The sequence below is a fragment of the Gastrolobium bilobum genome, unplaced genomic scaffold (assembly GCF_033153095.1).
Source record: "Gastrolobium bilobum isolate Gb01-03AN ecotype WA unplaced genomic scaffold, APGP_CSIRO_Gbil_v1 utg5188, whole genome shotgun sequence".
NCBI lineage: Eukaryota > Viridiplantae > Streptophyta > Magnoliopsida > Fabales > Fabaceae > Gastrolobium > Gastrolobium bilobum.
Genome location: NW_026899969.1, coordinates 1,034,332 through 1,055,336, shown reverse-complemented (window position 1 = coordinate 1,055,336; position 21,005 = coordinate 1,034,332). Strand labels below are relative to the sequence as shown.

General features: G+C 31.9%; 3 protein-coding genes across 3 annotated transcripts; all 3 read right to left on the bottom strand.

Moving 5' to 3' along the window:
- Nucleotides 1-9,005: 9,005 nt before the first annotated feature.
- Nucleotides 9,006-12,716, bottom strand: LOC133294553 (DNA-directed RNA polymerases II, IV and V subunit 9A). Its single transcript, XM_061493242.1, has 4 exons — nt 12,565-12,716; nt 12,386-12,461; nt 10,872-11,030; nt 9,006-9,471 (listed from the first exon to the last, which is right to left on the bottom strand). Exons 1-4 carry the CDS (start codon nt 12,591-12,593, stop codon nt 9,391-9,393), a joined length of 345 nt encoding a protein of 114 aa, XP_061349226.1. The 5' UTR covers nt 12,594-12,716; the 3' UTR covers nt 9,006-9,390.
- A 2,077-nt stretch (nt 12,717-14,793) lies between these two features.
- On the bottom strand, nt 14,794-16,763 carry LOC133294536 (uncharacterized). Its single transcript, XM_061493223.1, has 2 exons — nt 16,629-16,763; nt 14,794-16,112 (listed from the first exon to the last, which is right to left on the bottom strand). Exon 2 carries the CDS (start codon nt 16,008-16,010, stop codon nt 15,234-15,236), a length of 777 nt encoding a protein of 258 aa, XP_061349207.1. The 5' UTR covers nt 16,011-16,112; nt 16,629-16,763; the 3' UTR covers nt 14,794-15,233.
- Nucleotides 16,764-18,060: 1,297 nt separating this feature from the next.
- Nucleotides 18,061-19,114, bottom strand: LOC133294491 (uncharacterized). Its single transcript, XM_061493171.1, has 2 exons — nt 18,708-19,114; nt 18,061-18,619 (listed from the first exon to the last, which is right to left on the bottom strand). The coding sequence occupies exons 1-2, from the start codon at nt 19,112-19,114 to the stop codon at nt 18,061-18,063; spliced, it is 966 nt and encodes a 321-aa protein (XP_061349155.1).
- Nucleotides 19,115-21,005: the final 1,891 nt, after the last annotated feature.

Genomic DNA, 21,005 nt, shown 5'->3' with positions numbered 1-21,005 from the left:
TTAGCCAAACTACTTCAGTTCAAGTTATAAATTTAGGCCCCGTTGGGATAGAGTAAACTTACTCTATTATTTTAAAACTTTTTGAAGGGTTTATTGGAATTCATTTATTAAATTAAATACTTTTATTATATAAAGATAATGTTTAAGTAAACTTACTATATTATCTTAAAACTTTTTGAAGAAGTTTTTATAAGAAAAACTTATCTAAAAAACTAATTCACATAGCTTCTCATTTGTGGATTTTGCGAAGTTAGGAGAGTAAGGGATCAACGGGGAAAAAGGTAAGGAAAGAAATAAAAATGAACTTAAGGTATTAATTAAAATAAATTTTTTTAATAAAAATAAATTAATTTATTAAATACCTGAAACATTAAAAAAAGGGTGCAAAGTTAAATAATATACTCCAATATAATGGTCCCGCGTATGTTTCTTGAACCTTCATCAATCCATGGCATATGCCCTATAGCCTGCCCGTTTATTAAGAGGGCTAGGCTAGTTTCTGAATAGCCCGTTCAAGTAGGATATTTTTCTATCAAATATTTTTATTATCAATCTAATATAATTATGTATTATCGATAATATATTAAAAACTGTTTTCTTTTCTCTTTTTTAGAAATTATCTGTTGAAAAATAAGATACAACACTTAAAAAGTGATAGTAAATTAATAGTAAAAATATTTAATAATTATAATATCTTATCTCTTAAAATATGTTTTTTTAACCCAAAACATAAGGCCGTCTCACGGCCCTTTTAAGTTCTAATCAATGTAATCATTCTGCAAAATCGAAAGTTAAATTATATCAACCTTGCGATTGGTGTGTGCATGTCCGTGTGACTGTGTGTATAGACTAAATTAATATTTCATAATAAAAAGTACATATTACTACGACTTAACTCTAAAATGTTAACTAGTACCACAAAGGCACAAAATATATAATAACATATTTGGTTACAATTCCATTTTTCTTAAAATATTATCTATACAATTAAACTTAAATATATAAAAAATAAGAAAATAAAACCTATGAACTTTTTTTTGAAGTGGTCAATTCTCAAAAAAATAAATAAAAAAAATACACTCTTACTACCATTTTGATATCTTATAACTATAATAAATTATGAGTCCGTTTTCTTTGTAGTCATTTCTGAGAATTTTTTTGCAACATGTACAAAAAAATGGAATCTACTTATTAAAAAAAAAAGTCAGGATTCGCCAGTATATCTTGGCTTTTATATGTGTTTTGTGGAAATTTTTTCTTTTTTTTTCAGCAGTAGTTTTAATTCATATTTTTAATCTTAACTAAAAATAAAAAATGGGAATTGAGAGGCACACAATGTCCATTAAACCACATCTAATCTAAATATAAAGACATTTTTTATTTATACACTTTTTTTTCATATGATCTTTTTTTTTTATGCAATCCGTTAATTCAATAACAATCTATATCTATATTTATATTATGGGAAAAGTGATCCACTTAGGAGAATCTTTCCTTACTCCTTACTTTTCCTTTTCGTTTTTTGTCCTTACTCATTTCTTTCCCTTTTTTGTCCATTTATCATGAGAAGAAAATTAAGGTGTCAGTCGAGTTGTATGCAACGTTGATCATCTTGCGGAGCGGGCTGAGTTGGGATTATGTGAAGGGAGCAAGCGTTGGTATCAATGTTGTTATTCTTGGGCGTATATTGCACTGATAATTATATGAGATATGGAATACGACATAATATTTTCACATGTTAATTCTAAAAAATATTAAATTTTGACACGTTAGAATATGTTTTAATATTAAATATATTTTTAATTTATATAGTGTATATTATATTTAATATTTAATAATTTAATAAAAGTGAAGCTAAACTTATAATACTAATTTATTTTGCAAAGAAACATAAAGATATTTTAAATATTTATATTAAACTCAATAAAATGATAAGCGTAATCCAACAAATCTAATAGTTAGAATTAAAAACGCAACCTTCAAACGCTTTTTTGAATCTCTGCAAAACATATTGGAATGTCAGAGTATCATAAAATATCGAATACAACACGTTAAATTTTTTGAAATGTCGTGTACCATAACTTGGGACAAGAAAAATACCCATGTTAATGGTGAAAGACCGAGAGAGAGATGAAGAGAGGCAAAAGACGTGTTTCTCTTTGCCATGGTTTGGAGGAGGATTAAATAGGAGATGTGTTTGATTCAAGTGGGTTAAGATGCTACTAATATAAATAATGCAATTGATAAAGTTCAGAGTTTGTATTTAACGGTACAGTGTATAGTTTATCCTGAATCACGGAAATTGATCATAAGTACATATTTTATTTTTCTTTTTAAGTTCTTATTTTATATAAATTATTTGTATTTTGCTAAAAAGAATGGTAAACGATAAATTATTTTGGGAAAGGATATACTTACCACCAAAAAATTTTACAACCTTTACAACTAACTTAATCATCATTGATTTTCGTCAATCTAACGGTTATGGTTTATTGAAAAGTATTGGGTCGCATTTATTAATTAATTATTAATTCACAATAAATTATAATCGTTAGATTGACGGAAATCAACGGTAATTAGGTTGGTTATAAATATGATAAACTTTTTTAGTAGTAAATATATCCTGCCCCAATTATTTTAGCTATCATTTTTAACTCTCACTCAACTTATGAAATTCTTCATAAAATCTTGATTTGTTGTGGAATGCTACAATCTATAATATATTTATACTATATTTATATAGGGTGTATTGGATGTCTTGTTACAGGACATCCTATAACTCATTTTTAATTATGTGTTCTTGGAAGTACATAATTGTAATATTAAATTCTTTTTTTAATTATGTACTCCCAGGAGTAGTACATAGTTAAAAAATGATTGTAGGAATAAACAGTACCACTCCTGCAACATGATTCATATAAAACCAATTTATATATCTATTCAAATGAGCGTTATTCTTACAGATGGTGATTAGATAGGAAGTAAATTGGTAGTGAAAAATTTTGATAGTTAGAATATCTCTCCTCATTCTTACAACCTAAAAGTTTTACAACATCTTACAACTTATTTTTCACCGTTGATTTCAGTCAATTCAACGGTTATAATTTATCGGTTCGATTAACGAAAATCAATAGTGAAAAAAATAAGTTGTAAGAGGTTATAAAATTTTGAAGTTGTAAGTATAACGCTTCTTATCTATTTATCTATAATCTATCATTTTTACTAAAAGTTCTTTTATTGTAATTGGCACGTCTCAAGTAACAGAGTTAACAGTTTTTTTAAAAGTTATTTATCACTTGATCCTTGGATCAAATATAACTGATGCTAATTATTTTTTATTTCCTGCCCAGCCCCGAGTGCTCAACCGTGCGGTCCATCATTTGATCCATCTTGTGTGCCTTCGGTGATTCAACTTGTGGCCCATATCGTGCCTCCCGTAAGAATCTTTTCTTTTCTTTTTGGTAACAATAAGAATCTTTTCATCCAACTATTACATTCGCTTCTGATGTATTATTCTTCTTACTGAATATATGCTTTGATCCAAATATTTCCCCTTATCCAGGAGAATATTCGTTTAGGCGTATAGCGAAAACATATAGAATAAAAGGTGCTAATAATGTATACAAAAAAAAAAAGGTGCTAATAAAAAACCCAGTCGTAAAATGTTGGAAGACAAGTTTTCTAACGGGATAGAATTTCGGATCCTCAACTTTTTCTCCTGAATGGCATCGTCTTCAATTTTGCTAGTATGACGTTCATGAATTACGTAACCGAAACAATCAAGTTGATGATGGAATGGTATAGTCCAAATATCTTTCCTGACTGAACAAATCCATGCCCTACGGTTATGCTGGTTGGTTTAAAATATTGTTTCGTGTTTAAAAAAAAGTACTTCATTTCCTAAACTGCATCCATAAAATTGATAAACTGAGACATACTATTCTTAGAGCTTATTTGGATGAATTTTTTTTTCTTCTCTAAAAGCTTTTTTTTTTTTACCAAAAAAAGCACTTCTCATAAACATGTCTGTTTAGATGCCTATTTTTTTTAAAAAATAAAAGTCATAAAAAAAACTAAAAACTTGTTATTTTTTTTTAAAGCTAAAAATTTTAGTTTCTAAAAAAAGCAGGAGTTAAAAGAATCAAATATTTTTATCTGATTAAAAAATAATCGTGTATTTAATGAATTGGTGGTGAAATTAAAAAATTAAAAATAAGACTTACGCATTCATTATCATCTTGAATTTAGTTAATTTGATTAATTACTTATAAATAATATTTTATTATATTTCTTAACAAACCTTTTCATAAGAGAAATATTTTTACCTTTAAAGGGTGATAATGCATATGTTTATTTTTTTTACCTTATGTTTAAATTTATTTATTTTAATTAGAAGAATGGAACAACAAAATTCGAATTCTATATCACTTGATCATAATCTAATATCATATTATACAATTCATTCTATTAAAAACTTAAGTTATTGAGTGGACACATGAAGCCTATGATATTAAGATAATTATGAATAAAGGTATTAAGATAACTATGAGAGAAAGGGATGGAAAATTTGAATATTTTATCTTATTGTACATGTCATAACTTAAGTCTTAAACCACGAGTTTTTTATTTAAAAAAAAAACGTATTTGTGAGGTATTTCTTTGGTAATCTCTATCCCTGATGAAATGAAAACCAATTTGCAGTGGGGAATCACATACCGCACTAGCTCTACAGATAGCACATCTCAATTATGTTATTTAATTTTCTATAGAAAAAAAACAAGTTAACATTTGCTTCCTGCGCAAGCTACTGCACCAATATTCCTCACCTTGATATAAAAGCATACTTGATTTTCCTAAACGATCAAACTTGTAAGCCACGGAAACAAGCTTCACATAGTTCCTAGCTGAATATGGCAAGTTCCCTTCGGCAGTTACTTCGCCTCCTTGAAGAAGATGATGTTGACAACGATCATGTGGAGGCACAACCTCGACACACTCCCAACCGCGGTGTTGTTGCTCCTAGGCACAATACCACACAACAGGAGCTGCCCCCTGCCTCGTTTAACAACACAGGCACACAAAACATGCGAGGCCTTATAAACAACACTGGTTATACCAAGGGCAATGGTAACGGATCCATCATCTTTGGTGGCTTTGATTCCACCACTAGAACGTATAATTAGCCATTTCAGTTGTGTATCGCAAGGATACAATCTTCTATAATATGTACATCATAGTGTCGCATCACTGAAAACTGGTGTATGATCGATCTCTAATGGTTTCCAATAAATTGATGAGGTTTTTATACCTCTTCTCTTTATTAATTTCTATTTCATTTTCAGTGACTAATGCAATATCCTAATTAAATAATAATTAAATCCAAAAAATTTAATTCACGTCTTCATCCCATCACCGTTATTTACCATCTTACAAGATCCATCCAAAATTACATAATAATCATGAGCATTTTTATTAAATTCGAAGTTTGATATCATCAGAAGCTCATTATTAAATCAAGAACAATATTTGTAAATGTATAAAGCGAGCGAACATTAAATTTATGATTCTAATATAACAATGAAGTCGACTTATATAAACGAATTCAAGTTCTAAATACTTCAGCATTGGAAAAGCCATGCTGTTAGTTGCCAATAAATAGGAATAAGCTAGTGAAGAATGGCATGTGAATGTAGTCCATAGTGGAGATTGTCACCTTGGCAAGCGTATGCTCTTGATTTGGTTGTCTGACTCGGAGAGACCAATGTCTGTAACCATTTTCTAAGTTGAATTTTTCTCACACTTTCCTTCATTTTCTTGGCTTTACTCTTTGGAACTTTTTTTTAGCCAAAAACTGGTTTTTTTTAAGAAATAAAGAAACATTTCTACTAAAAAGTTCATTCGCATGTCTGGTTTAAAAAAAAGTCAATTTGTTATAAAAAAAAAAAAAGTCAATTTTTTTTTTAAACTAAATATTTTACCTTTTAAAAAAAATAAAATTAAAAAATCAAATATTTTTTTAAAATTTAAATAATTTTAACTTTTATAAAAACGCTTCTAAAATAAGCAACACATAAAAAGTACTTCTTTTTACAAGCAAAACAAGCCCTATATATCACATCAAAAAGCTAAATTGGTGCGGGACAAGTTAAAATTCCACGGATTTGGAAGCCATGGGTTGTACAAGACTAAATGACCCTACCCTATACGCCATCTCAAACCCTTGCAAAACAGGGTATGCCCTTCACAAATACTGCAACCAAGCTCTGCACGATCGAAAAGATTCCTTAGATATTATTGTGCCTTCAAAACTAAGCTACAAAGTGAAGTGGGATTCCAACCTGTTTAGCCAATAGGACAAGATGCCCTGGAAGATATGTATTACTGCCATAAGACCAAACGGGGAATTTTAAATTGTGGCATATGCTATTTTGGTAATATGGAATTTAGAAAATGTGTGCCTTAAGTTACTTTGAAGTGTGAACGAATGGTTGGAAAATATTCTCTGAATTTCGAAATAATCGGCTACAGAAAAGCTCAGCTTACAGAATATTAGGAGCCTACCATTCAAGCTACATGTAGCCAATTCTTCTACCACTCTCATTTCGATGTCCGTGCTAATCACTTTTTTATTTTTTATTTTTTATTTTTTCTTGAGAAATACAAGTCTCATGTTATAAGAGATTTGTTATCTAATGTCATAGACACAAAGTATGTGAGTCTACTCTTTAAAAAAAAAGTAAAAAAATAAATAAATGCTGGCACAACTTTTGATGTATGAGTAGGAGGGGTTTGTTATCTCATGCAACATGAGAAAAATATATTCCTTTTTTCTTTAAGGTGGACCCCACCCCTTTCTCTCTGGGTAGGAAAACTTGAATTTCTCATACAACATGAGAAATTGCAAGCCCTAAATATATACATATATACACAGGCTTTAATGTTTTTATAATAAATGTAAATAAGTTATCTATATTTGCTCCCAAAATAACGTCGTTTTAGGTTAAAAAATTAAAAATTACAATAAAAAGACTAATATAATCCTGAAATAAATTATAATTATAAAAATACCTTAATTTCAGTCTCAAAACGATATCGTTTTAAGCTCAATGTAAATAAATTATCTACATTGACTGTAGAAAAAACGAATCTATATATAAAAGAGAAGGGTTATATTTACAAATTTTTTGTTTACAAACTACACTATATACTCCCAAAAGTACACTAAGTTACATTATATATTTCTAGGAGTACATAGTATAATTTACAAAAATTTATAAAAAAAAAATGATAAACGGATCATTCTCTTATATAAAAAAAGGCTTTACACCTCTCCAATGAGAGTAGAGGTTGAGATTTTAAGACAGAGACAATTACCAATGGACCCATATTTTTTTAAAATAAATAAAAATTAAAGACACACAATTTGATGAGTCTATGACAAGAGATTATACTTCTAACAGCACAAGTATTAAGTATAAATCCCATATAAAAATAATAAGGGAGTGGAGGGACCCGTTGCCCTGATATTCTCGTAATGCATCTATAAAAAGGTAGTTTTCCTTCAGCATTATGTATAGGAAGAAAGCAACAACAACAAAAAAAAGTTTCTTTACTGCTTAGTCCTTATTGGTTAAGCCAATGGCAGGTTTCGTACGAGGGTTTGCTGACTTGATCGATGGAGGTGATGGCAACCAGGCATTGGCAACGTCGACTCAGCATAAATCAAATCCCAACATCAACACTCCACTCCCTCTTCAAGCTCCGGCGGCTGGCCTTTTGAATGGAGACAATCAAAAGCTATTTGGTGTTACCAACAACACCAACATAAAATTAAAGGGCGATGGCAATGGAGCTCTCACGCTTGGCAACTTCAAATGAAGTACCTTTCGAGCTATATATAAGGCCGTCGTATAAATAAAACCTACCGCTAAAGGGCCTATAAGAACCTCACCATGTAATAATCTTATCAACTGCTTATAATAAGATAACGTTAATGCTATAATCATTCATTTTGCTCAATTTATATCTTTTTTATATAATTTATCTACAAATCTTTTCTTTATGATAGAATCTTATAACTCATGAGGTAAAGGGAGCACACTCACTTTCCCATTCACATGCATATATTACTAAAGTAAAATCCTACTCGATTCTTTAAAGATATATACTTTATTAATTAGATTTTTAGAGATAAATATTATTAATTTAGTTTCTAAGATTTAAAATTCTTAATTTTTTTCATTCTTCCATCCATTTGAATTTAACCGTATTAACTTCTAATACTCCCAATTAGTCAAATAGGCCACTATAACAAAATTTTCTGAATCCTTTCACTTCCGGTCCTTCCCCCTTATCCGCACCTAAATATTGGTAGAACCATGAACAGTAAGAAAAGTGCCATACAGAACACATTTGTAATCTTCCGTTTCCTTTACGAGATGTTTGTTTCCGAATTGAATGGGTTTCAATTGTAATGATTAATGATTATGTCCTTGCATATTTGTTTGAGCCTTTGAGATGGTAAATTGAATAAGGAGCCTTGCAGATGCGACTTAGTCCATTGACTCACTGTTTCGGGCACCATGGTTTCAATGTATGGTGGGAGTGCGATGTGGTCCCCTCTGGCTTTCAATGTATGCTTGCTTCTTAACCAAGCTAAGCAGATGGTGAAGAAATCTTGGACGGTGATATGTCAGATAGTGAATCAACATCGCAGCAGTCTAATTTTGACAGTGATGAATCTGAGGACAAGAAAAACACGAGACTTATACTAATGTAATGAACAGGAGGAGATTGATTTTCAAGTTGCCAGCACGGAATACGTCTACACCTGTGTTGGAGATCACTGAGCATAAGTATGAAAACCAGGATGAGTTGGTTGCCTCATCATCAAAAACTGCTCACGAAGCTAGTGATGTTGATGGGAACAGATCAAGTACTAAGGATCCTGGGAATTACTCTGGCAGTGGAAATTACCATGCAATTGAAAGAATACATAAAGTAAAATTAGACTATGTAGACTTGTTATGAAAAATTAGATGGGGAGTGGTCAGGGCTAGATCATCTAAACGTCTAACAGTGGGAGAAGCTATGCCATCAGAAGCAAATACTGAATGTAAATGTTGGTAATGGGAATGAGAAAGAGGACAAGTACTTTGGTACATCCTCCCACCCTTTAGAAAACCTAAATGATGAGGATTTAACCATGAACTCCATCAATAATCAGTGATTAGGGAATTTAAACAGCTAACACAAAAACTTCAGTATGAATGTCCTCGTATCAGCCAAGTATTATACAAAAACAGTGTTTCTCTCCCATCCAAGAGTGAACTATTAGAGATGTTGAATTCCCCAACGTTGAACCTTGACTTGAGCAAGGTATGAAGTGTCCTAGTCTCTCCATCTGTTGCCACAGCTTGGATTGCAGCAAACAAAAATAAGTGTAGTGCCTTCTTCCCCTCTGGCCGTTTCCTACATACATTCAAAAATTTCATAACATCCGGTCATCCCCAACCAACTAAAATTCAGTTTATGAATTGAAGTTTTACAGAGAATTTCAATCAGAAGAGCATTATTTCTTCAATGTAACTTCAAAAGGAAATAAAAAAGTTTCAGACCCAAGGCGTTACAATGGAATGAGGATGGCATGGATATTTGCATCCAATAGGAGCGACCTCAGTAAGGCGCACAGTTGGGTGTTTGGTTAAGGAACTAATATAGTATTTGAAACAAAAAGTGATTTGCATAAAATATAAAAACTTTTAAAGCAGCAAAAGAAATTTTATTTTTGTCTCTTATTTTTTAGTAAAACACCGAATTATGAGAACATACGATTACAACATTGCATTTTCTGGTATGCAATTGAAACTTTTTCAAAAAAATAATTGGCAAAATTTATGCACTTCAGTTCAGCAATCTGCCAGAAACCATGAAAATTATGATAACGAATACTGGGATCCCTAACAAGCCATGCTGAACAAGAACCAAACTTTTCCAAAACTGTTGAAATTATAGGGTTTAGGTAAGGAAGAAGAGACTGGAATGAAAAAGGGGAAAGAAAAGAAACGAAAAGAAAAAGGATGCTTTCAATAGTAATCTATTAGATTGATATGGTGTGTAATGATGTATCTGATGTTCGTAGCACAAGTCCAAATCCACTAATACAATTATACTATTAACCCTAATTAAATTAGGAAACAAAACAAAATTAAGAAACAACTCCTATGATTGCTTCCTCATTCAGATGAATAATTGTTTCCACAACATACTCTAAACAACTTATAAGATATTCTAGTGATGTGCTCAGATATTCTAAAATACTTCGAGATATTCTAACACTTCTTCTCAGGCTAAAACTATTTGAGATTTAAATGCACGTTTTAATTTGATTATTTTTAGGATATAATTGCTTTTGTCCAAAAGCTCTCAGCAAGAGTTTGATTATAAGCTGGTTTGAACACAAAATAAACTAATTCAAACTTACACTAAGCTTGTTATAAATAAACATGCTAAAAGAAAAAAATCCTAAATACAATGCCAGCTCCTTAAACCATAGCGAGAAAGACAACTTAGTGATGTTGAAGATGCTAGAGAGTCGCAATACACAAGATGAGCACAGTAAAATAACTTAGCAAAGGGGAATGACGCACTGCCAAAAGAGCTGATTAGAGGATTGCATGACCAAAGAGGAAGAGACATTGCTGGTAGGATGCACAATGGAAGTCCTAATCACTCTCCCTCCCCCTCTCTTCCCATCTTTCCATACACACAGAAGGAGGTGGGTATCCATTAAATGTGGATTTAACATTCTACTCATGAGCACAAAATTAGTTCTTCCCTGCCATAGTCAGTAGGTAGAATAGGGATTTAACCTGGAAAAAGACAGCTTCTCCATGATTGCATTGAGAACAGCGGACATTCCTGGTGCGAGGAAGAGTTGGATCTGCAGCTACATTTTGCAACACTTGAGTTCGCTTTTCAACAGAATGATGTATCTTGTTTCTGTAGACAATGTTATTATCAGCAACCTCCTGAAAAACAGTGAATAACTTGTCAAATAGGCATATCCAAACTTAATTGATGACATCAAATGGGATGTGACCCCTTGCAATAACTTCTTCATAATAAAAACAACGGGTAACAATTGCTATAGCAAAAATATAAATAAAATGTGTAGTACTTTCTTCCCTTCTAATCCTATATTTCCAAAGTTAATGTCGTTGTGTAAAACAAAATCTGATGACAGATCATCAAATGAAAGCAAGACAGTTATGTTGTTGAAGTTATAGTTTTTTGCACTTGTGACTGGTTCAGTGCAAAAAATTTTAACTTCAACAACATACTTGTCTCGCTTTCATTTGAAGATTTGTCATCAGATTTTTTGCACTTGTGACTGGTTCAAGGAGAGCCTTGGGACAGCGGTAAGGTTGCTCCTTGTGATCAGAAGGTCATGGGTTTGAGTCAAACTCTTTGCAAAAATGTAAAGGTAAGGTAGTGTACAATTGATCTTCACCTCTACCCTTGCAAGTCGGGGATGCTCATGCATAGAGGTTTACAATTTTATTTTATTTTTTGACTGGTTTAGTATCTACAACAAGGTAGGAGGAAAATGGAAAGAGAAGTGAATAAATAATAAAGGAGAGATTTTAAGCCCTTGGAACAATGGAAAGATATTTCACCAGCTAAACCAAGTTACCTCCCCCAAGAGACATGATATATGAAAGGCACAATGTTAGTCAATACTCAATTTACTTTTGACAATAAGCGGCATCATAATAATCCACTATAACAATACATGGGATGTTTAGCATGAAGTCAGAATATAAAAGCAACAACTGCATATAGAAGTCTGATGCTTCAGTAAACATAAGTCAACTGTGAGTGAAAACAAAACAAACGCCATTCATACATAAAATCAGTAGGGGGGAAAACAGGTTATCTTCCTTAGGACCTGGCAGAAAAAAATAGTAGACAAATGCCATTCCTGTCAAAAATCACAATATGCAAATCGTAGCTATTCTAAAGTTCAATGTCCAATTGATCAGATTCATCAATAAACCAAGGCATCATAAAGACTTTAAAGTTCACAAAAGCAACAAAACAGTACTAATTTCACTTTCAAATAAAACTATCCGAGCAACATTTAACCAGTAGAGCGGTCAATGTGAAATTGTGAATCGTAAATTTCAGATTCAGACAAGGGAAAATACATGAGGTAAGAGCAAAAATGTTTAGGTTTAGTCAAGCACCAAAAATATCTTAAAGAAGAAGAAGCCGTTACCACTAGGAGAAGTAGTTAGGGTTTTAACTATTAGCAACAAGAATGCACGAAACGAGACTAAACGATAAATGAGAAGTCGAAAGCAAGAGAAGAGAAGAGAAGAACCTCGTGATCGCAGTGGCGGCAAGCGTAAAGGAGAATATTGTGCTCCTTGTCTTCCTTAGGGTACAGAGCGTTGTTGCTGAAAAATGAAGAACAAACGAACGAACACACATTAATCAATATTCACATATAATGTATTCATATCCATAGAATGAAAAGTGGAAGAGAATGAATGATTTAACCATTGGCGGCAAAATTTCAAGGTACTCATCTTGCAAGGATGAAATTGAAGGAGTAGAGAGCTACACTTCGACTTCAATCGCACTTCGCCTTTCTCTTTTGGCGGGTTTTTCTGCCGTCCTCGCACTCTCTACTGTACTACTCCTAAATAGGTACAATACACGTCTGTTTTGCAATCAATAATAATAATAATAATATCTAGTTAAATGGAATTTTTTTTTTTTAAAGTCTGGCTTTGTACGGTAATATAAAATTCTAGTCTGATCTATAAGTTATGTAAAATTTAATTTATTTTTTTTATACAAAGAAAGGGCAGAGTTTATGTAAACATTTAAATGATATGAAAGTTGTTGAAGGGGTAAACTTTAAATAGATTTATAAGTATTATATTTTTAATAATAAATAAATCGAATAAACCTTTTAAAAATATCATTCTTAACTTATTCAAACAAATAAACCTTAATCTTTGAAAAATAATTCTATAATCCAATTTTTTTTATATTTATCCAAACTTGAAAAGTATTGTCTGTTGTTTAATTTAAACTAAACGAGCATTCTCATACAAAAGAAAAAGGAAAAGATAAAATCTTATGATATTTTTATGAAAAACAGAAATTAAAAAATGGCTTTTTATATTATGAAAAATTAATAAAATTATTATCATTATTATTTCCATAACCCTAATTATCTCCGGACATCTCCACGACCCAAGAGGGAAAAAAAAACTAGTACACATAAGAGACTAATCCCAAATCATATGGTGTCGCAATTAATTATTCAGCTTTGACTTCAAAATTAGAACATATGCTCTTTTGGTTGTTTGTCCATCCTTCGACTTATATTGCCACTTAAACCCAACTCTCAGATTTAATTCCCAAACAAGAACACATATAAGGGATATATATAGACCCATCAACTAACTTAACTCGTTGGATTAGTTTGTATCAAATTATAAATATCCTAACTTAAATAATAATCTAAAATGACACAGAGTTATATCATTTAAAAAGATAAAAAAAAATTTCCTTATTTTATTTGGTAGAATATGTATTTATTTTGGGATTTAAACTTCTCTTTTAATAGGAGAAGTTAAATCATTCATGTGCACTCATTAAATATAGTGCCAAATTTTTTTATTTTAGGTAAAATATTCATACTATCAAATTTTTGATAGTATAAATATCCTACCTCTTTTTTAAAAAAAAAAAAACTAGTGGGATCCATGGATTTTGTTTTTGTCACATCAAATCTCACTTCTCCTATTAAAGGAGATTATATATAGCCATAAATTCTTAAAAATTGTTTACACTTGGAAAGGGGAAGGGGCTTTCACTATTGAAATGTGTTAAACAAATATAAAGATAACATTCTTCATAATCTTTTGCAATAAGTTTTAGCCTATACTTATTTTGAAGTCCTTGATAAGACTAATTACCGTGTTGTCATGAATGTTCTTTATCACCAGTGTAGAAAAATGGAAGTCATGGAGGAGGTTCATGTATCAATGAAGTCTACACTAAAGTAAGAGGCGCGGAGCGAAGGAAGAGCGGGAACCGACGAAAATATACGGCCTACAACATTAATCATCTTAAGACTAACATTATCAAAAGGGAAAACGAAGACAAACCATTCAGGGCAGCATTTGTAAACTCCTTGCTAACCCCGTGATTGCACCTCTCCGCTGATGTAGCGGAAAGAGGAAGGTTGAAGCTGCATTGCATGCATATCAAACTTGTGCTAATACGACACAAATACCTCGCCTTTCAATAGGACTCGTGAGAGTTTAGACGCGTAACTTAACGAGAAGAAATGGAATGTTAGTAGTTCTTTCTGCTACTTTCTAGAGAAATAAAGTAATTGTTCTAAATCTTAAAACACAAGAAAGCGGCCCGCGCTAGCTCAAGGCATAATAAGTGTTGAGGTTGCTTTAAACGCAGATTGCAAACAAACAAGTAGTGCCTCAAAATAAGTTTCAGCTTCACTTACATCACAGTTATACATGACCCCCGAAAAAAAACGTACATCACGGATCTCCAGAGATAAAAGGATCAATCTTTACAAAAATAGATTATAAAAAATAAGGCCTGTCATACAATAAGATTGTTAACTAAAATTGACGGCGGGAATAAAACCTGAGAGATCCACCAAAAGTATGAAAAAGCAAAAGCTACTGGGATTCATGACAAACACTTTAACTGAACATTGAACCCCTGGTTAAAACGAATAAAGTATGCCACTGATGTATGCAATAAGCTCAAGAGCAACTAATTTAATGTCATGTAAACGCAGGAAATCCCTCAGAAATAGGGAATATACAAGAACCAACCCAATTACAATAAACTTAAACCATTCAGTTGTAAATGAGATAATTTGACTCTTGCATCAATTACAAAAACCATCCAACTGCTTAAACATCTCACAAAACATTAAGCACGTTAAACGTGAAAGATCAAATCTAACTTCTGAGTATCTTCAGGATAACAAAGTAGTTAAAGAAAAGAAATACAAGCCAAGCATCTAGCAAAGCTTATTCTGCATTACCCATATCACAATAAGCACTATAACTGCCGAAAACTTGATGATTTTATCTGTGGAATTGATGATTGATCTCCCCTGTCACCCACTCACCAAACTCTTAGCTGATCCCCATCCACACATTCGTCAGTCTATCTCAGCGTCTTCGATTATGCCTCCTCTTTCTCCGGCTGCTTCTATCTTCAGAATCAGAGTCTGAAACAGAATCTGAATCAGAAGATTCTGATGATGTACTGTACCTCCTGCGTCTTCCACTCTTCTTCTGCTTCTTCTTCCTCTTCCGTCTTCTTTCTTCCTCTGAATCAGATGATGAAGAACTACTTTCTGAAGAATAATCGGATCCTGTAACTGATGATGACCCACTGCCACTATCAGTCTCAAAAACTGAATCCTCACTGTCACTACCAGAATCAGAGTCAGACCGATGCTTCCTTTTGGTTTTTTTGGAACTCACTTTAGCCTTTTCCTCCTTAGCATCTGTGTTATTATCATCCAAATCATAAGTCACAGACACATTCACCCTCAATTTAGGATTTTTAAGTTGCTGCGTCCTGGATGGCCTCGAAATGTAAACCCGTTCATTCTTGCATTCATATGTCCAGTGGCCACTTTGGAAACACTTTTGGCACTGTGCTGTGCCACCCATAGTTGACATTGTAGGCTTAAGGTCTTTTCTTTCACCCAATTTTACAGCTTTCTCAGTACTCATCAAATACATCTGCCTCTTTGCTTCCCTTTTCTCCTGCCATCTGCTAGGCCCTTCTTCCTTCTGACCATAAGCATTCACATTTCGTGCAGCCGCAGTTGCTGCCCTTTCGGCCTGAGCACGACTCAGACCTTTAGCAGCACTCAAAGCTGCAGCCTTGATTCTTTCAGCTGCAGCCTGAGATTTCTCCTCCTTCTTACTTGACATGTTCTATGTATGTGCTCAAATGATTCTTTTATAAAAGACAAATAAACCCTACAGCGTCAAAGTTCCCCGAAAAACTAATTGCAATCTATTGAAAGCCAACACCTGCGATTAAGAGCAGAAAAAAATTCCAGTTACAAAAGTTCGAAAAATCTCAACACTGCAAGTCTCACGAAACACAAAAAGAATCATAAATGTTGCGGCATATTTTGGACGCAACACCAATCAGAGTTAGGGTTCTCTTAGAAAAAGAAAAAAAAACCGATACCCTATACAATATCCCTTCGAATCCTTTGCAGTGAGAAAATTGGAATCTACTAATAATGCCAAAATTAAAAGAATTGAAACCAAATAAACTCAAAAGAATCACGAGCGTTGTGTATTGCGGACGCAACACCAATCAGAGCTAGGGTTATGTTACAGTAAAATAAAAATAATATAAATAAAATCGAAACGAAACACTGTACGATATCCCTTCGAATCCTTTTCAATGAGAATGATAGAATCTATAATAATGTTAAGAGATTAAAAGAATTGAAACCACGATATACTCATAAAGATCCAAGCATTGAATCAAACTCAGACGAAGCGGGGGGAGAGTGAATCAGGCAAAGACCTCACCTTACAGGTACTGAGGGAGAACTTCTCTTTCCTCTTCAATTTGGAAAATCGATTCAAAGTTGAGAAAATAGGGCTCCGATCTCTTAAATCAGTGCTGCCCACGTTTAGTGAAGGAAATTAGGGTTCTTGCGCCGATTTGGAATCAACATGGAAATAGCGACACAGATGTTAAATAAAAAAAAATTGCGTATGAGTTGTCTTTGTTATAATTATTTTTATTATTAAAATATAGAGTAAACACCTTTTTTTAGTCTCTGGGAATATCTACGAAGTTCTTTTCAGTTTCTGGCAATAAAAAAAGACCAAATTGGTCCCTGAAAGTACAAGAAAAGGGTCACTCCACATATTTAGGAGTTGACATAAGGACTAACATGGCCCTTTTTTTGTAATTTCAGGAAGCAATTTGGTCCTTTTTTATTGTCAGAGACTAAAAAAGACTTCGTAGATATTGACAGGGACGGGTGTTTACTCTAAAATATAATTATAAATAATACGTAATTATTTACTTGTAAACGACGTAACGTCGAACCATCTTTAACAAGATTCCAAGAAGGACAGAAGAATAAAATAAATAAATGATCTTTCACAAAGTGACAAAATACTTACGGGGTGTATAAGATTAAGATTTTAAAAAAAAAATTGAGATAAAGATTTTACAGATTTTAAAAGATAGATTTTAAAAGATATTTTAAAATTAGAGAAATTTTAAAGACTTTTATAAAAGACTTTTTTTACAATTAAGATCTCGTAGAATTGAATTTTAAATGATTTTAATAGAATTCATAAGATTTGAAATAACAATATGAATTTGTAAGATTTTAAAAAATAATATCAATCTTTAACAAATATTCAAAATTATAAGAGTCAATAAAAATAAATAACAAAGAAATGCAATGTTATTAATAAAAAATAAATAAACTTAACAACAGGTTGAAAATTATCTAAAAAATTACTAAGCAACAACTCTCCATATATCAATAAAATCTAATATAATTTTCTCAATGAGTTTGAGTTTGATTTGCGAAAATAATAACCATATATAATCGGTTAACTTCCAAATTAAATATTAATTAATGAGTTTGATTTGCGAAAATAATAATCATTGATTGACGAAAATCAACGGTTAAGATATGGTTGTAAACTACGATGCACGGACAGGCACACGGGACACGACACGATACGCTGACACGTTAATTCTAAAAAATGCTAAATTCCGACACGTTGGGACACGTTTTGATATTAAATAAAATATTTAATATATATAATATAATTTATATTTAATACATATAAGAGTCCATAATAAGTCATATATCCAATCAAATATTTAAATTTCATAACATAAATATTAAAAAAAATAGAACATCCCAATAGTGTCGAGTGTAGAAAAATAGAAAAATTATTTTACTTATGATTACACACAGTTCAATTATTTTCATCTCCATCTTGAATAATCATGGCCTCTATCAAGTGAAAGGCTAGCAAATTGAAGATCTCCAATATCATTAAGTGAATCGAATGTATCTCCAACAATATCCCACATTTGATTTGCTCCTTGTGCATAACTAGGAGTCTTTCTTGATAAGAGTCGAAGATTGCTATGCACATAAACCAAGTCTTCAGCACGTTTTGGAGTGATTTTATTCCTCTTGATGGAATGCACAAAAGAATAAGTACTCCAATTGCGTTCAGCACATGATGAAGAGGAGGGTTGTTGCACAAGTCTCAATGCTATTTTTTGAAGCATCGGTGTAATGGTACCATAAAGTAGCCACCAAGATTTCGCCATAGTGTATTGAGTATTGATGGCATCAAAATCGCCAAAGGTTCCACTATTGCTAATAAAATCTGCATACTCCAAACTAATCCGGCTTCGGTCCTCCATGCTAGGAAAGAATCTCCTTAAACATTTTTGTCGCTCTTGAGTAAGCTCCAAATCCATGTGTGGAGGAACTCGACTAGAATCTTTTTGAAGCCATTGTTGACTATAGTATCTAAAAGAGAAGCAAAAAAAATCAACAAGTTGTCAAATTATATCAAGAGAAGTATTAATTTTAAACTAAATCATATTTTAAAACTTACTTGGGATTCAAAGCATATGCCAAACAGTGTAGCAGAGTTGAGTTTTTTGTCCAACGATCCACAAGAATGCGATGCACCACATCATAAAAAGAGGAGCTCTCTTCCATCCTCCTCCCCTCTTTACGGTATATAGCTTTCTTCACTTTCACAATCATTGCATCCCACATATCATATATCAAGTGAAGACAAGCTCTATCAGTGTCACAAGCTCTGATCATATCATAAATAGGAGCAGTGAAGGCAAGTATGTAATCAACTGAATCCCAAAAACAATCATCCAATAATTTTTCCTTCACATGTCTGGCTCTCCCAAGATTATCATCTCTATAAATATTCCATTTTTCACTTATCACCATATTTTGGAGACCACTCTTTATTAACTTGAACCTCTTCAGCATCACAATCATTGAAGCAAAACGAGTATCAGCAATAGAAAGCAACTTCAAACTCACAACTTGTAAAAAGTTGTAAACAAAAATAAGCTGTAAGTATAATATTCTCCATAAAAAATAACAAAGAAATGCAATGAAATTAATAAAAAAAAGTAAAACCTAATATATTTTTCTCAATCAGTAAAACATAATATAATTTTTAACAAACATTCAAAATTACTAAGCAACAGCTTTTCACTTATCTAAAGGGTTGAAAATTATTTTCTTCATTTGGTATCAAAGTTATGCATATATGATTATAAGACCCAATTTTTTTTAATTCTAAAATTAATTCTAAATTTGCATATAGAACCTAAAGTTATAATAAATTTTTGTTTGGAAATTTTTGCAATTGATCTTGAAAATCTTGGAGTTTTTATTTTACGTGATGAGAGTTTTCTAACCATATATCATATGCATATTTTCATTGAATATTCTAAGAATATTTTGAATCTGAAATATTGGGTTTAATTACATAAAAGTTTAGAAAATTGCTCAATTTTTTTCAGTCAATACATTGAAACCTTAAATTGCTTTGAAGCTTTTGAGAAACAAGTTTTTAGTTATCTATTGACACAAAAATTGTTTGAAATCAATTTCTATAGAGAAGAAATTTCGTTCATGAATGTATTGTTACGAAATATAGGGTTCAAATTATGAAAGTTTCAAAAAAAAATTAAATTGATATTGTTTCCTTGATGTAAAACGATAATTGGTTTGAGGGTTTTAGTTCACCCTGTTATTTTTTCACTATTTTATGTTGTTTTTAATACAAAAATAACACGTTTTTGTGTAAACAAAAATCGCGACCCGAAGCTTGAAAAATCACTTTTTAAATTTCTAAAACTTCTCAAAAATGACTCAAAAATATGTTATTTTTGAGATAAATTATATTAAAATCTCGTTGGTTTGTTGTTTCTGAGTTGTTTTGTGACGAAAATTGCTTAAAAATATGCTCTTTTTTTTTTTAGTTTTGATGAAGCTCCCATGATTTCGAGCAGTCAACCTGCCAAAGGAAGAAGAAAATATTGTAATAGAAGAATCTCAAGAAATCCTAGGGGTTAGGGCGAGATTGTGAAAGAGGCATCCTATTTATATTTTTCACTAAAAAGTCTCACGAAATCCACACCAATAGAAAATCCATCAAAATCGTCAGATTTTTTAATACCACGATATTGTGATTTCATTGTTTTAAATCCTGATTGAATACCAACGGATTTGGACGGATTCTAAAATAATCATTTAAAATCCTAATTGAATACCACGTGACTTTTTTTCAATCCATTGAAATCCTAATCGAATACCGACGGAATTTTTGTCCAAAAATAATCCATTAAAATCCTTTGAACTCCCAATCCAATACACCCCATAATTATGAGGGTATTACAGTTTTTTATTTTTATTTTATTATTTTTTGAATTGTTGGGTTGTTTAATTAATGGGTAGTTATTTCTATTTCAACTTTCCTAAATGATAGGTTATAGTTATTAGTGGAGTCTATCTAGTGCTAGTGGGTAGTTATTTCTAAGGTTGTCTTATATTATCTATTTAAACCTTAAAGTATTTGAATAAATGAAATCAGAAGAATTTTTTGAAAAAAGACACTTTGTGCAAGAGGTCAGACTTTCTCAGTAAAGCCAATTGAGGTCAAGCTTTCTCGATAAGGCCAAATTCCCATTTTTATTTATTGTGTTCGTAACAATTGGTATCAAAGCTCAGGCATGGACAAACGTATTCAGAAATTGGAAGACGCGGTCCAGTCTTTGTCGGAGCAATTCAAGGAGATGTTGAACCAATTCTCCAACCGGTTGGATGTCTTGGTGGCTAACAGGACCAACACCCTCTCATCTGCTATTGGGCTGGCAAA

Bases quoted from the DNA above. Each gene is read 5' to 3' on its own strand.
- LOC133294553 (XM_061493242.1), bottom strand. From the start codon at position 12,593: ATGAGTACCTTGAAATTTTGCCGCCAATG. The intron at 12,462-12,564 runs GTTAAATCATTC...TTCATTTTTCAG, and splicing joins TTGAAATTTTGCCGCCAATG to CAACAACGCTCTGTACCCTA. The intron at 9,472-10,871 runs GTTAAATCCCTA...GAATGTATGTAG, and splicing joins GAGAAGCTGTCTTTTTCCAG to GAAACGGCCAGAGGGGAAGA.
- LOC133294536 (XM_061493223.1), bottom strand. From the start codon at position 16,010: ATGTCAAGTAAGAAGGAGGAGAAATCTCAGGCTGCAGCTGAAAGAATC.
- LOC133294491 (XM_061493171.1), bottom strand. From the start codon at position 19,114: ATGATTGTGATGCTGAAGAGGTTCAAGTTAATAAAGAGTGGTCTCCAA. The intron at 18,620-18,707 runs GTAAGTTTTAAA...CTTCTCTTTTAG, and splicing joins GCATATGCTTTGAATCCCAA to ATACTATAGTCAACAATGGC.